Source organism: Sebastes fasciatus, chromosome 20, assembly GCF_043250625.1.
Source record: "Sebastes fasciatus isolate fSebFas1 chromosome 20, fSebFas1.pri, whole genome shotgun sequence".
Classification (NCBI taxonomy): Eukaryota; Metazoa; Chordata; class Actinopteri; order Perciformes; family Sebastidae; genus Sebastes; species Sebastes fasciatus.
Window position 1 is genome coordinate 14,450,012 of NC_133814.1, and position 13,144 is coordinate 14,463,155.

The window sequence follows — 13,144 nt, forward strand, 5'->3', positions numbered from 1 at the left end:
CAAGCGGAAGCAGAAAAACCCAAGATGGAGGTGGACGGAGCTGAGCATGTAGGTGTATTTTTTTCTGCCGTTTTCTGGGTTTAATTGTTGATATATAGTCAAAGTAACGTTTCTAGCACGCCGTGAGTCGAATAGGTATGTTAAACCGGTTGTGAATGAACGAATGGCTGTGTGACTTTGCTGTACATAGATGAAATAACCACTTAATTCACAACATTAGATGTTAGTCTGCCGGTTTGCTGTCTCATTGTAGCTAACAGCTAGCTCAGGCTCACTGTCAGCTAGCTCTGAGATAGCCACTCTGAATGACTGATAGCAGCGTCATTGTTACAATATACAACGACTGTTCAATATAGTTTAACGTAACCAACTAATAGTTTGAGGATGATGAAGCGTTAGAGAAGCTACCGCGATATCTCAGCGCGTTAGCTACGGTAGCTAACGTTAGCTAGCCTAATGTTAGTCAGCAGATTTAACATAGAGGGGTCGGTATAGAGAGAGAGCACATAACGCCACATTGTAGCCCACTTTGTTATTGTATTGTTGCACAAACTGGTTATAGATGACCGTATTTTGCTGTCTTGAGATAACGTTATGAAAAAAACTCCTGCTGGTTTACAAAGCACTACATCAGGGGTCAGCAACCTTTACTATCAAAAGAGATATTCAAGGCAAAAACAACAAAAACAGATTTGTTTGGAGCCGCAAAACATTTGCAGTGAGGTAGGGGCCACTTTGAAGGAAAAGGAAATCTGGGATTACGAGAATAAAGTCATAATATTACGTTATAAAGTCATAATATTACGAGATAAAGTCATAATATTACGAGATAGTCATAATATTACGAGAATAAAGTCTTATCTTTACAAGAAAAAAAGAAAATAACTTGCGAAATTACTACTACTATACATATATACACTAATATTATGACTTTATTCTCATAATATTGCGACTTTCCTCGTTATATTATGACTTTATTATCAAAATCTCGGATTTATTTTCCTCAATGTGAACCTAATACTCCGTCATACCGTCGTACCATAGACCTACAACAATGATGAATAAAAATGTAAACAGAAAAACAGTTATTCATTTCCACTAATTAAAAAAAAAAAAACTCCACTGTCGAGGAGCTAAAGAGCCACAGGTTGCAGACCCTTGCACTACATGGTTTAGGGCCAAAATACACTTCTGATCTTCTATGTTATGAGGCATCCAGATCTCTCACGTCATCTGGATCAGGTCTGCTTAGTGTCCCCAGAGTCAAAACTAAACATGCAGAAGCAGCGTTCAGTTTTTATGCACCACATATCTGGAACAAGCTCCCAGAAACCTGCAGGACCAACTCCAACTCTGAGTTCTTTTAAATCAAAGCTTCAAACGTTCCTGTTTGCTGCTGCCTCTTTATTAAACTAGATAATGATCTTATACTGCATTAGAGCTTTTACTCTTGTGTGTTATACTCTATTTTAGCTTCTATCCTAGCTTGCCTTGTTTTTATTTTCTAATCTTTAATGTTTTTTACAACTGTTTTAATTATGTCTTAATGTTCTTTTGCACTTTGTCACAATGTTCTTGAATGTTTATGTAAAGCACTTTAATTTGCCCTGTTGCTGAAATGTGCTATACAAATAAAGCTGCCTTGCCATAATTGAGTCAACACTTTAGCAGCATGAACTCGGCTTGATGAGTTGCCAATCAGTGTTCCCAGGTGTTCATTGCATTTTGTGTGGTTTCATGTAATATGGCATTATTATTTGACATTCAGTTGTTTCAACTGTCATTTATCAAGTAAATACTCTGGTATATTCTCTGATTCTAGCTTCTCAAATGTGAGGGTTTGCTGCTTTTTGTTGTTTCATATTATTATAAATTGGATGTCTTGAGGGTTTCTACTGTTGTTGGACAAATCATAATTTTTTTGAAGACATTACTGGCACTCTGAAAATGATGAACATTTTTCACTATTTGTTTTACATTTTACAGACCAAACAATTAACTGAAAATAATATTCAACAGATAAATCAATAATGAAGTTAAATTAAAGTTTGATTATTTTCATTTTACAGATGGAGATGGGGGACAGTAAAGGTGGCTCAGGGCTTCGGCAGTACTACTTATCTAAGATAGAAGAGTTACAGGTAAGAAAATATTATATCTGCAAACTTTCAGCCGTTAATGTGACTTACATTGTACAATTTCTGCTCGCCTGTCAATCCTGAATCGCTGTTTTTCTCAACAGTTGACAGTAAATGACAAGAGCCAGAATCTCAGACGTCTGCAGGCACAGAGAAATGAGCTCAATGCCAAAGGTACACTATTCTTCATCACTGCAACATCAGTGCATTTTGAAATATGTCATTCTATCACATAAAGCTGTATGGACACTTTCCCTGTGGGTGAAAAAATTAAATTTCTTTCTGCTTTTTGTCTCTCAGTGCGTCTCCTTCGTGAGGAGCTGCAGTTACTACAGGAGCAGGGGTCCTACGTAGGGGAAGTGGTTAGGGTCATGGACAAAAAGAAAGTGCTGGTCAAGGTATGCTGTGTACTAGAATGTACTTTCTGCCACACTATATTTTGAGTATGAGTTGACTGTTTAAATTAACATGTGTCCTCATCATTTCAGGTGCATCCAGAAGGAAAATTTGTCGTGGACGTGGACAAGAACATTGACATCAATGATGTTAGTATTATAGTTATTGTCATTTTAATTTTAGTTACTTGAATTGTTTTCCCACTGTATCTTTACAATAACAAAGTATTATGCCTTTCACTTGTACCCACCATAGAACAAGACTGAATAGCAAATCAATCGAGCCACATTTGCTCCCTGTTACAGTCATTTGTTATGATAAAGGAGGATTTCATGTCAGGAAACATTAAACCTGAAGTATTCTATCATCCCTTTGTCATTTCTGCATCAGGTGACTCCCAATTGCCGCGTGGCTCTGCGTAACGACAGCTATACCCTGCACAAGATCTTGCCCAACAAGGTGGACCCTCTGGTGTCCCTTATGATGGTGGAGAAGGTGCCAGACTCTACCTATGAAATGATTGGTGGTCTGGATAAGCAGATCAAGGAGATCAAGGAAGTGATTGAGCTGCCTGTCAAGCACCCAGAGCTGTTTGAGGCTTTAGGCATTGCACAGCCTAAGGTGAGTGATTGACAAGAGAGCTGATGATTGCACAAGAGCTGTACAAGTGCTTTTTTCATTGTACTGATTCTTAACCCTCTGAGACCCGTGACTGTACTTTCAGAGACTGTAGCAGGTTCAGTTTTAGAGCTAGACTGAAGGTACTGATATCATATGAAACTAGAAAGCCTAAGGGACCATTGGAACAGGGGTCCCTTGACCTCTCACCTCAACATATGTGAATTAAAATGGGTTATATGGCTACCCACAAGTCTCCCCTTTACAGACATGCCCACTTTATGATAATCACATGCAGTTTTGGGCAAAACCATGCAGTTTTTGTCTATTCTAAAAAAGATGTATTTGAATATTTCTGTATAGTTGCAGGTTTATTTAAGGGTTGAGAATATGTTCTCGTAAAACCCTTCGGAAAATGTTCAAACTACGTTGTCAACCAGCTAAAAAACAACTGTATTTAGATTACGTGGAGATACAACGATCTTGCATGACAACAGTGTAGGGCTGCAACAAATGATTATTTTCAATGTGGATTAATATACTGATTGTTGTCATTGTTGCTTGAAAAGTGACTGAAACTATTGATAGATGATCAAATAGTTGCAGGAGAATTTTCTGACATTCAAGTAATTGTTGCAGCTCTAGTCATATGTTGTATCTGTCAGTGTACAGACGGTTCAGATTTCTGTTGTGCTTTGAATGTGTGCAGGGCGTGCTGCTGTATGGTCCCCCAGGCACAGGGAAGACCCTGCTGGCCAGAGCTGTGGCCCACCACACTGACTGTACCTTCATCAGGGTGTCCGGCTCTGAGTTGGTCCAGAAGTTCATTGGAGAGGGTGAGCTCTTCTGTCTCTTCTTTTATCAAATTAATTTCCATTCTTGATTAATTTTTCAAAACTGTCTGGTTTTATAATCATGATTTCTTCCTCTCTTGCGCCAGGTGCCCGTATGGTGCGTGAGCTGTTCGTCATGGCCAGAGAACATGCTCCGTCCATCATCTTCATGGACGAGATCGACTCCATCGGGTCGTCTCGTCTGGAGGGCGGCTCAGGTGGTGACAGTGAGGTACAGAGGACAATGCTGGAGCTGCTCAATCAGCTGGACGGCTTCGAGGCCACCAAGAACATCAAGGTAGCACACACACATGAAATAATTCCCTTTTGTCTTTTGATCAGATCAACTTTTCACACATATACTGACTGTATTTCATTATATAGTTACTTAAATCATTATGCATGCGTAAATGTGGTTTTATAGTGCGCATAGGGCAAGCCGGTCCCTCAGCTAAAGTATTTCTTTCGTTGCTAGTTATAAACAGATATAAGGACATTTTAAAGTGTTTATTATGTACAGTATTTTCAACAGTTTAACTTATCCGATGAAGACATATTTTATATTATTACGACTGTTATATTGCCATTCATCTCTTCATATAATAGCATCCAGTTATGGATGCTTCACAGTAGGTGTTTTAAGTTGTAGACCAATATATCAATTAACACTTAGAAATACCTTAAATCTGCCATATTAGTGTGTTATAAACCATTTATTAAATGTTTATATACTGTTCTCAATGCACAGTATAAACTAGGGATGCACCAATCCGACTTTTTCCCTCGTGATACCGAGTACTGATCCGATACCAGTGTTTAATTAATAAGCTGTATGCCTCACTGTGTGAGGTGACTGGGATCATTTTTTATGTGTAAGGCAACATCAGGCTTGACTTAAACATTGCTTTCTTAACTTTGTAAAACAAAACAACAAATAAATCCAAAGACATTTATTGAATTGTTATTTATTATTAAATTAATAATCGTACATCAGCAACGTGGTAAAAAAAAATCTACAAAATGAACAGGAATCACAACTCAACTGTAAACTTGTTAATGCAGCAACAAATTGGACAAAACTTAAACAGGAATTAAAATTACAGTATATAATGTATATAGTATTATATACATATAGGAATGAATTGAATAGATCGGCCCCATTGTCACCAATACCTGCTCCAGCTAATTGAGTCAGTATCGGTGCATCCCTAGTATAAACGCATTAGTAGTATTTATTTATACAACTTAATTATCCAAATACTCTAATAACAAGGGGTGTCTAGCGTTCCCTCTCAAGATGGTTCAATACATATCTCGATACATGGTCTCCAATACGATATAAAAATGATTCAATACGGTTTGATATAGCACTACTTCGTAACGATACGATTCGGCTCCAATCTGATTCAGTTTAACTTAATTCATAGTATTCTCAGGCTGTCATATATTTTCTATACCAATATTGCTCATTAGCCATAGTTGTAATTTAATGATAAGAACCTTTATTTCAACTGTTGGTTGTCTTTTATCTGTACTGATGATGTGATGGAATACTATGAATTAGTGACATGGTGTCCCAATATTTCACTGCATCCACTGACAATGGCCAAAAACTAGACTGTTGACATCATCTGTACCCAACATGTATTGGTTAATTGTTACACCCCTACTAATAACTACATCAATTTGTTTTGTTATAGTTTGACTAAAATTCACTTTCTCTCTCAGGTCATTATGGCCACCAACCGTATTGACATCCTGGATTCGGCTCTGCTCAGGCCAGGCAGGATCGACAGGAAGATTGAGTTCCCTCCTCCAAATGAAGAGGTAGTCACTTGCACAGTATACACAAACTTTATACATACTGTGGGTTTTATTTTGTATTTGAGCACATCTTAATTCTGCACCATTAGGCTCGTCTGGACATCCTGAAGATCCACTCCAGGAAGATGAACCTGACACGTGGCATTAATCTGAGGAAGATTGCAGAGCTGATGCCTGGAGCCTCTGGTGCCGAAGTCAAGGTGAGAATTGGTCCAATAAATGGTAGCAGTTGGGTGGTAAATGAAGGCCTTTTATTTAATTCTCTTGTGTGTGTTTATCTTTAGGGTGTTTGCACAGAGGCCGGGATGTACGCTCTGAGAGAAAGGAGAGTTCATGTCAACCAGGAGGACTTTGAGATGGCTGTGGCAAAGGTTGGTGTAACCATTCTCTTGTACAGTGCACCTTCTCTCAGAAATCTGGCGTATTTTCATAGCCCTTTTCACACCACTGGCTCTGTATCCACCTACTTACATTGTCTTCAAATATTTAAACATGAAGCAGGTCCACCTCACATCCCCCTTGCTAATCCCTCACCTCATATTTTTCATGTTAAGTTTAAAGCTGAAGTCTGTAACTTTGAGCAAATATGAAAGTTATTTTTATATAATGCCACTATATCCTGACAGTAGTGCATGAAACAGATAATCTGTGAAAACAATCATTCCTCTGTGCCCCCCCTTTGCTCCTAATTCTCTACTTGTACAAACTGCGTGTCTGTTTAATTCCTGTACTGTACAGTAACGTTAAGTTCACCTCCAGTGATCACCTTATATTGCTTTTCCTTAGATAACTTTGCTTTCCACAGATTGTTAATAGTATTTACCGTTAGTATTGTATGTCGTGTTTTTAGCCTTTTTGATCATTTTGGTAATCACCTCTTTAAAGTCTTTAAATAGCGAAGTTAGCCAAAGCACCATCAAGTTTATGAGGAGTACTCTCAGCTCTGCAGAGATTTGCTCAGTCCCTCGGTTAATGTAATGTTAATTTAATGCACGGATATGTCACACTACATTGTGCAAGTAGAGAATGACATTTGCAAGATTTCACAGTACTGATGGAAAACAACCGTAGAGTCTCTAAGCAGCTGTCAATCACGGCTCACAAACTCCAATCAAACATGAATCAAGATTCTGTTATTGTAATGCGTATTTCTCGCCTCAAATGTTTTCAGAGTAATATTTTGTTAAACTGTCAAAGGAGTTTGCTCCGGCTCGACTGTTTTCAACACGGCAGCCAGGTCACATACTCTCATTTTACAGCTAAGTAGTACACTAAAATGTGTTTCTGAAAACATTTGAGGCGAGAAATAGGCATTTCAGTAACAGAGTTTATATTCATATTTGATCGGAGTTCACAAGCAGTGATTGACAGATGCTGTAGAGGCTGTTCGGCTCTGATTGGTTGTTTTTGTTCGGGCTCAGTGGAATCTTGCAAATGCCACCAGGAGGAAGCAGAGGGACATGATTTTTTTTCACAAATCGGTCTCATGCACCACTGTCAAAATACAGTTTTATAAAAAATAACTAATATATGCTCAAAGTTACAGACTGCAGCATTAATTTGTGTACTTTAATAATGAATGTTTCTACTGGTGCCTCTCTGTTAAGACTGTTCCCTTGTTCTCTTCACCAGGTGATGCAGAAAGACAGCGAGAAGAACATGTCGATCAAGAAGCTGTGGAAGTAAAGGCCTTGTGTATTCTTGCACACAATGCAAACACATATGTATATTTTCCTTTTGTTTATGGTTTGGTTTATAATTGTCATTCTAGAGTAAATGGTTTCCCCAAATACTGGATGGTGGTTGGGTTTTATTTCTTTGTGCCAACAGATGGATTCAACACGTTTCTCTTAATTAATACAGACTTTTGTCAAAGCCAAGTCAGGTAACAGTTACATAAGTACAGTCTCCAGCATGAGAAGATGATCTGCAGCGTTATTACATTTTGTAAATGCTCGATATGGCACTTCACATTATAGCTGCTATTACAGTAGACATCTTATATAATTGATCATACTGAGTGCAGATCTTCAACTACAGCTTGAATTAGGAACCTAGTTCCTACATGCGTGTACTACCAACCTGTTAGCTGCTCTACTCCCATTTTACACAGAAGAATATAAAACAGAAAGGCTTGCTTGATGTTCAGACAGTGACTTGGCCAACTATTACAAACCTGTATGTGTGGAACGGTTAGTATGGCAGTGAACATGATTACTCCAACACCCAGAGGCTTCCCGCAGTTTAACCTGTCCTCCACACGCTGAGGTCCACTGATCGAACTTGAGCCAGTCAATCAGGCTTGCTCCTCACCCAGGACACAGGCACCCACTGACGCTCCATCTGCACCCTCTCCAGTACGACCTGGAGCTCAGCTAAGGCACTGACTGGGTCCTCCTTCACCAAGACGTAGTCCACCCAAGGGCCGTAGCACTCGTCCATCTGCTCAGCTGACTGTTTCATGTCCTGTAGGTCGTCCTCCTAGTCAGCATAAGGAAGGAGAACACTGGTATACATTTTCTTTGATTTACAGTTATCTGTGCAAAGCCTGCAGAATGTTAATCACCATTAGGTGGTGAACAGAAAAGGCTGCATCTAGGCCCTATTCAGACCTGGTATTAACATGAGTCCTGAGTGATTGGATCACAAGTGGACAGCTCTAAGTATGTCTGTTCAAACCTGGCATTAGAATGCGTCTCCACATGCGTCGAGTGACCACTTCTGATCAGGTATCACTTCCCCGCTCTATATGCAAATTAACATGTAGTAAACACGTGGGTAATATAGCCGATATTGTGACGTAATATCACATGTATGCGAGTAGTAATATCCTACATATTTGTGAATTCCGGTACATTTTATTAACATCAAAACATAAGGTTATTGTATCGGCGGTCCCTGGGGCAGGCAACAGCAGGTACAGAGCTTCAGAGAGCGAGCGGGCGGGTGTCAGCTCAGTGCAAAGCACCGGAACAAAAACTCACAGTATGATAATAATGCACTGTAAGTGCCTAGTCTGTAGATATGTAGATAAGATATATTTTAATAAATGTACCAACAGAATACAGTAAAGCACAGAAGTTTTTATGCTGCGAGGCAAACAAGCGCTCGCGTCCGCCCGTCTATTCACACGAGGAGCGCAGCGGGACGTCAGTGTGTCCTGGGCCACATTCGCGTACACACTGCTGAAAGAATGTGGCCATATGTGGCTCAGACCACCTCTGAATGTGGTCTGAGCGGTCGGATCTCAATGCATATTGAGTGCATTCACACCTGTACTTGGAGCTGTCCACTTGTGATGTTAATACCAGGTCTAAACAGGGCCGTGGACTTTTATGATGAAGTGGTCCCTTTTGTCAGATATAAAGCATTGTTTCATGTAACTCACTGTGATCCCTGAGCTGAGTGAGGAAGAGGAGCCGAGTGGTTTCCGTTGACCGTCATAGATGCGAGGCCTTACAAAGATGACATATGGTTTGAACTCAGCAGTACGTAGAGTCTTCAGGGCCTGAATGTGGGGGAAAAACAAAGCATATATGGTACGTCACAAAAGACAAGGATTTTACCACTTTTACGTTATACTGTAGATTAAATGGATAGTTTGGGTGTTTTGAAGTAGAATTGTATGAGGTACTTATCCATAGTTAGATATGGTGATATTCATTTCTACTGTAGGTAGATGACTGTCGGCAGGCCCCCAGTTTGGAGAAAGAGTTACCGCACGGGAGCAAAACAACGTAGTGCTGTGGACGGGGGGCAGTAGTAAAACGTATTTAGCCTAAAAAAGGCTCACCTAAAAAAATCGATAAACGTTAGTGTATGCTATATTTAGAATATTTTCAGTGCTTTATCTTGACATAAGAGCCCTTTTCAACGGGGAACTGAACTGAAACTTATCTATGCTCTCTTCAAAGCCACCTGACTCCATTGACAAAAACAGTACAGAGAAGTTTCAGTTCAATTCCCAATTGGAAAATACTCTAAATATAGCGTATACTTAAACAGATATTGATTTGTTGTTTTTTAGGTGGCTAAAATACGTTTTGCCGCCGGCCCCGTCCCCAGCAGGACATTGATTTGCTTCTGTGCAGTAACTCCTGTCTGTTTCTCCAAACTAGGGACATGCCGACCGTCATCTACTGTAGGTAATACACTGACTATGGCAATTTAAAAAAAATCTAAAAGTTTGATTCTCTAGACTTGGTCAATACATAAACATTAAATACCCTCAACCTAACAAAAGAACCACAAGTGGGGAAGAAAAATCAGGGGACATAAAAGCCAATAAAACTTGTTACTTGAGTCTAAAAGCACTCTTGGGTTCACAGTGAACTCTGGATTGTTGTCTAAATCCAGATGTAGTCATGCTTTAAATGTGCAGAACAGAAGAATCTATATTCCAATTTTTACCATCACAAATCTAATTAAAATCCTTTCTGCTACAGTCTGCGTGAACTGTCGTGGACTTAATTGAGACAAATAAAATTAATTGCATTAATCTCAGTGTGATAAATAGTGTAGGTGACAATCTAGACAGATAAGACATTTCATTTTTGTATGTCACTGGTTTTAAATCCTCATCTTCTACATCGTAATATTATATCTGAGCCTTTGTCTTCACATGTATTAAATTAACAGAACAAGTACTTGCTAGGTAATGCAGTTGTAATCTGAAATGTGTTTGGTTGGCAGTGCTGCGTGTCAGTTTAGATACTAACCTCTGGTTGCACATCCACCAGACAGAGCTTGTTTTGATCCAAAATCCCGTGAATGGACTCCAAACTGGTGCCGTACAGATTCTCTTTATACTCCCCGTTTTCAATAAATCTGCAGAAACACAGCACCATTATGAGTTTAATTATATAAACCACTCTCATTTGGCTCACAAGACATAGCATCCAGTGTCCAATACTCACTTGCCATTCTGGATGTCGGCATCAAAAGCTGCTTTGGCGATGAAGTGGTACTCGACTCCTTCTCTCTCATTACATCTCCTGGCTCGAGTGGTGTCTTCAGGTCAAACACAGCCAGCAGGAAGACGGGGTGAGAAGATGAAGATAACTGAACCATTGTATGTTTCAAGCTGAACATATTCTCATTGAGATACCAATCTCTTTTTTTTTTATCTAATTGGTAGTCGGAAAAGATCATGCCATACACAAGGTTGATTTTTTACATCTATGTAATTTAATGGCATATAAATTAATGTATCAAGTAACTTAATTAGTCACATAAAAAAATATCAAGTCACTACGAGTTTAATAGTGCGCAACAGGAATCCATGATACATCCTGCATTATTTAAGTTTGTGATTTGTACCCTTATTATAAATTCTTACCTTTTTAGTACATATGAGTGAGAGCCTGTGTATGGAGTGTAACCATATGCATCAAGCACCAGAGTTGAGCATGAGTGTTTGTCACACGGTCTACTCCAAAACAGCACATAGTATTAAACTTTTACTCATAAGCTGCTTGCACTAATAACAACATGTAATCCCTCTCTCACTGTAGCTAATTAGTTTTGGTGTAGTTTTGCATAAAACCATCCAGAGGATGACAATGTCTGCAAAAGTGGATTAAGTTTATTTAAATCCTAGATTACAGCTACTAAGCGGTACTCTGTGGTTAAGATGCTTGCATTTAAAAAAGGAAATATTAAAAGACTTACGAGGCACCGCCAAACCAAAACGTTGAGGATTTTCAGCGATCACCTTCTGTTTGAGCTCAGTGATCCGAGCTCCCAGGGAACCTGTGACCACATACAAAACAGAATAAATAACTGAATAGACAGTGAAACACAATCATGTGCTCAGGAAAAATACCTCTCAGATAAACACCTGATTCTACTCTGTACATTGTGGTTCTGCCACACGTGAAAAACACTGTAAAGGTCTTACTTAGGAGACTTATATTTAGATCTAAAATGAACGGCAGCATACCATAGTTTCTTCAATGTCACCAAACCCCACAGTGAACTTACCTATCAGTACTATAAGACGGGGCCTTTCACCAGGGCGGGGCAGATATTGTGTTACTTCTTCGTAAATCAGGAACTCTGTGTGATTGGCGTCTGGAGTTTGGGGTTCTCCTGGTGAACCCTGCCGATCTTTCCTGAGGCGGAAGCTTCTGCGCAGGCCGGCTGTGGTCAAGGAAATGCAAAAATTTAAACTTTGACATTTTAAGTTAATGGTTTAATAAACAGCAAACAGAAAATTCCATCAATTTCAAATCAGTTTTCAATCATTTCTCGCTCTGATTAAAATTCAAATCCTGTGCCACACATCACACAACACAGACACCGTTAGAAATCAGTAAGAGTACCTGAGTAAAAATCCCATGAGAGAGCATGGCCACAGAAGGCAGGGGAAGCTTTACTCTTGGGAGAAACTACAGCTCGTATTAGACCATTTATTCAACCAGCTTAAAACCCCACAACAGAATAGAAGCTTGGAAGCCATGCATGCTGCGTCTACCTCTTCACCAAACACAAACAAAGCACCTTTAGCGTGTAGCGGGAGGTAAGCACAGTGAGATAAATGAGGTGCCACAGAGACACTGTGAGAAGCTTGGTTGCCGCCAGATAAACAAGTTCAAACACATAAAGTGCTGAGCTTCTTAATCCAAAGCGAGGGCAAGAAAATACACCCACACAACAAACACACTGCCACTCATCAATCCTGACATCAGTGACTCTTAAAGCAGAAGTCCAGCTATTTTTAACCTCTACAGTTTCCACATCATTATCCATCAAACTAATCACAATTGTGTCAGTGTGGAGCTACTTGCTTGTTAGTGCTGCTTATTAAGTAATAAGCGATTCTTTAAGTAAGGGATAATGTAAAGTAAGCCTCTCATCGTTTCTTTCACAACAATGACCGGCTAGCTGTACATTATCCCGCTTATTACATGGCTACTTACTTAAGAAATCAATAATTTGACACAAAAACGGTCCGCCAGAGTCCGACATCAGAACTGCGCCCATAGCAACGGTCTGCTATACATAGCAACGGTCTGCTATAAAGAAATAACAGACCGTAGAACGCCGTGATTGACCAATCAGAATCGAGTATTCAACACAGACGTGTAATAAATAAGTTTAACTAAGAAAGTAATGAAGCCACTGCTTAAACAAGACTATGTGGCTCTGTGCACAATAGTGCTTTGAGCTAAATGCCAAAGTCAGCATGCTCACAACAATGATGTTAACCATGCCATTTTAACATGGTTATCATCTTGTTAGCATGTTGAAGTATGACATTTTGAGTTAATGATGGCACTAAAGAAAAAGTTAAGGGATCACTAAAGTCATTACAATTCATCCTAAAGGGGAATA

General features: G+C 39.4%; 2 protein-coding genes across 8 annotated transcripts in view; one reads left to right on the forward strand and one right to left on the reverse strand.

Moving 5' to 3' along the window:
* On the forward strand, window positions 1-7,601 carry psmc5 (proteasome 26S subunit, ATPase 5). Of its 2 annotated transcripts, none has more exons than XM_074619136.1 (12): window positions 1-48; window positions 2,070-2,141; window positions 2,243-2,312; window positions 2,439-2,536; window positions 2,627-2,683; window positions 2,925-3,155; window positions 3,862-3,988; window positions 4,093-4,283; window positions 5,714-5,812; window positions 5,899-6,009; window positions 6,094-6,180; window positions 7,442-7,601. In XM_074619136.1, the coding sequence occupies exons 1-12, from the start codon at window positions 25-27 to the stop codon at window positions 7,493-7,495; spliced, it is 1,221 nt and encodes a 406-aa protein (XP_074475237.1). In that variant the 5' UTR covers window positions 1-24; the 3' UTR covers window positions 7,496-7,601. The 2 variants fall into 2 exon arrangements, with proteins under 2 accessions (XP_074475237.1, XP_074475236.1); XM_074619135.1 differs by having other exon boundaries at window positions 25-135.
* LOC141758058 (MAGUK p55 subfamily member 3-like) overlaps window positions 7,583-13,144 on the reverse strand; it is a 25,137-nt gene continuing 19,575 nt past the window's right edge. The window contains exons 14-20 of one of the 6 annotated variants that reach the window (XR_012591810.1): window positions 12,133-12,198; window positions 11,792-11,950; window positions 11,480-11,560; window positions 10,730-10,819; window positions 10,528-10,636; window positions 9,198-9,317; window positions 7,583-8,290 (exon numbers count right to left, since the gene is read on the reverse strand). Coding sequence is in view for 2 of the 6 variants with exons in the window: in XM_074619132.1 (XP_074475233.1) it covers window positions 8,102-8,290; window positions 9,198-9,317; window positions 10,528-10,636; window positions 10,726-10,819; window positions 11,480-11,560; window positions 11,792-11,950; window positions 12,133-12,198 (818 nt within the window). In the remaining 4 variants the exon portion in view is untranslated. Of the gene's footprint in view, window positions 8,291-9,197; window positions 9,553-10,527; window positions 10,637-10,725; window positions 10,820-11,479; window positions 11,561-11,791; window positions 11,951-12,132; window positions 12,199-13,144 lie in introns of all 6 variants that reach the window. The other 5 variants (XR_012591807.1, XR_012591808.1, XM_074619132.1 and 2 more) reach the window with 5 other exon arrangements.

Coding starts and splice junctions, on each gene's coding strand:
- psmc5 (XM_074619136.1), top strand. CDS start 25: ATGGAGGTGGACGGAGCTGAGCAT. Junction 49..2,069: donor AGGTGGACGGAGCTGAGCAT/GTAGGTGTATTT, acceptor TTCATTTTACAG/ATGGAGATGGGGGACAGTAA. Junction 4,284..5,713: donor AGGCCACCAAGAACATCAAG/GTAGCACACACA, acceptor TTTCTCTCTCAG/GTCATTATGGCCACCAACCG.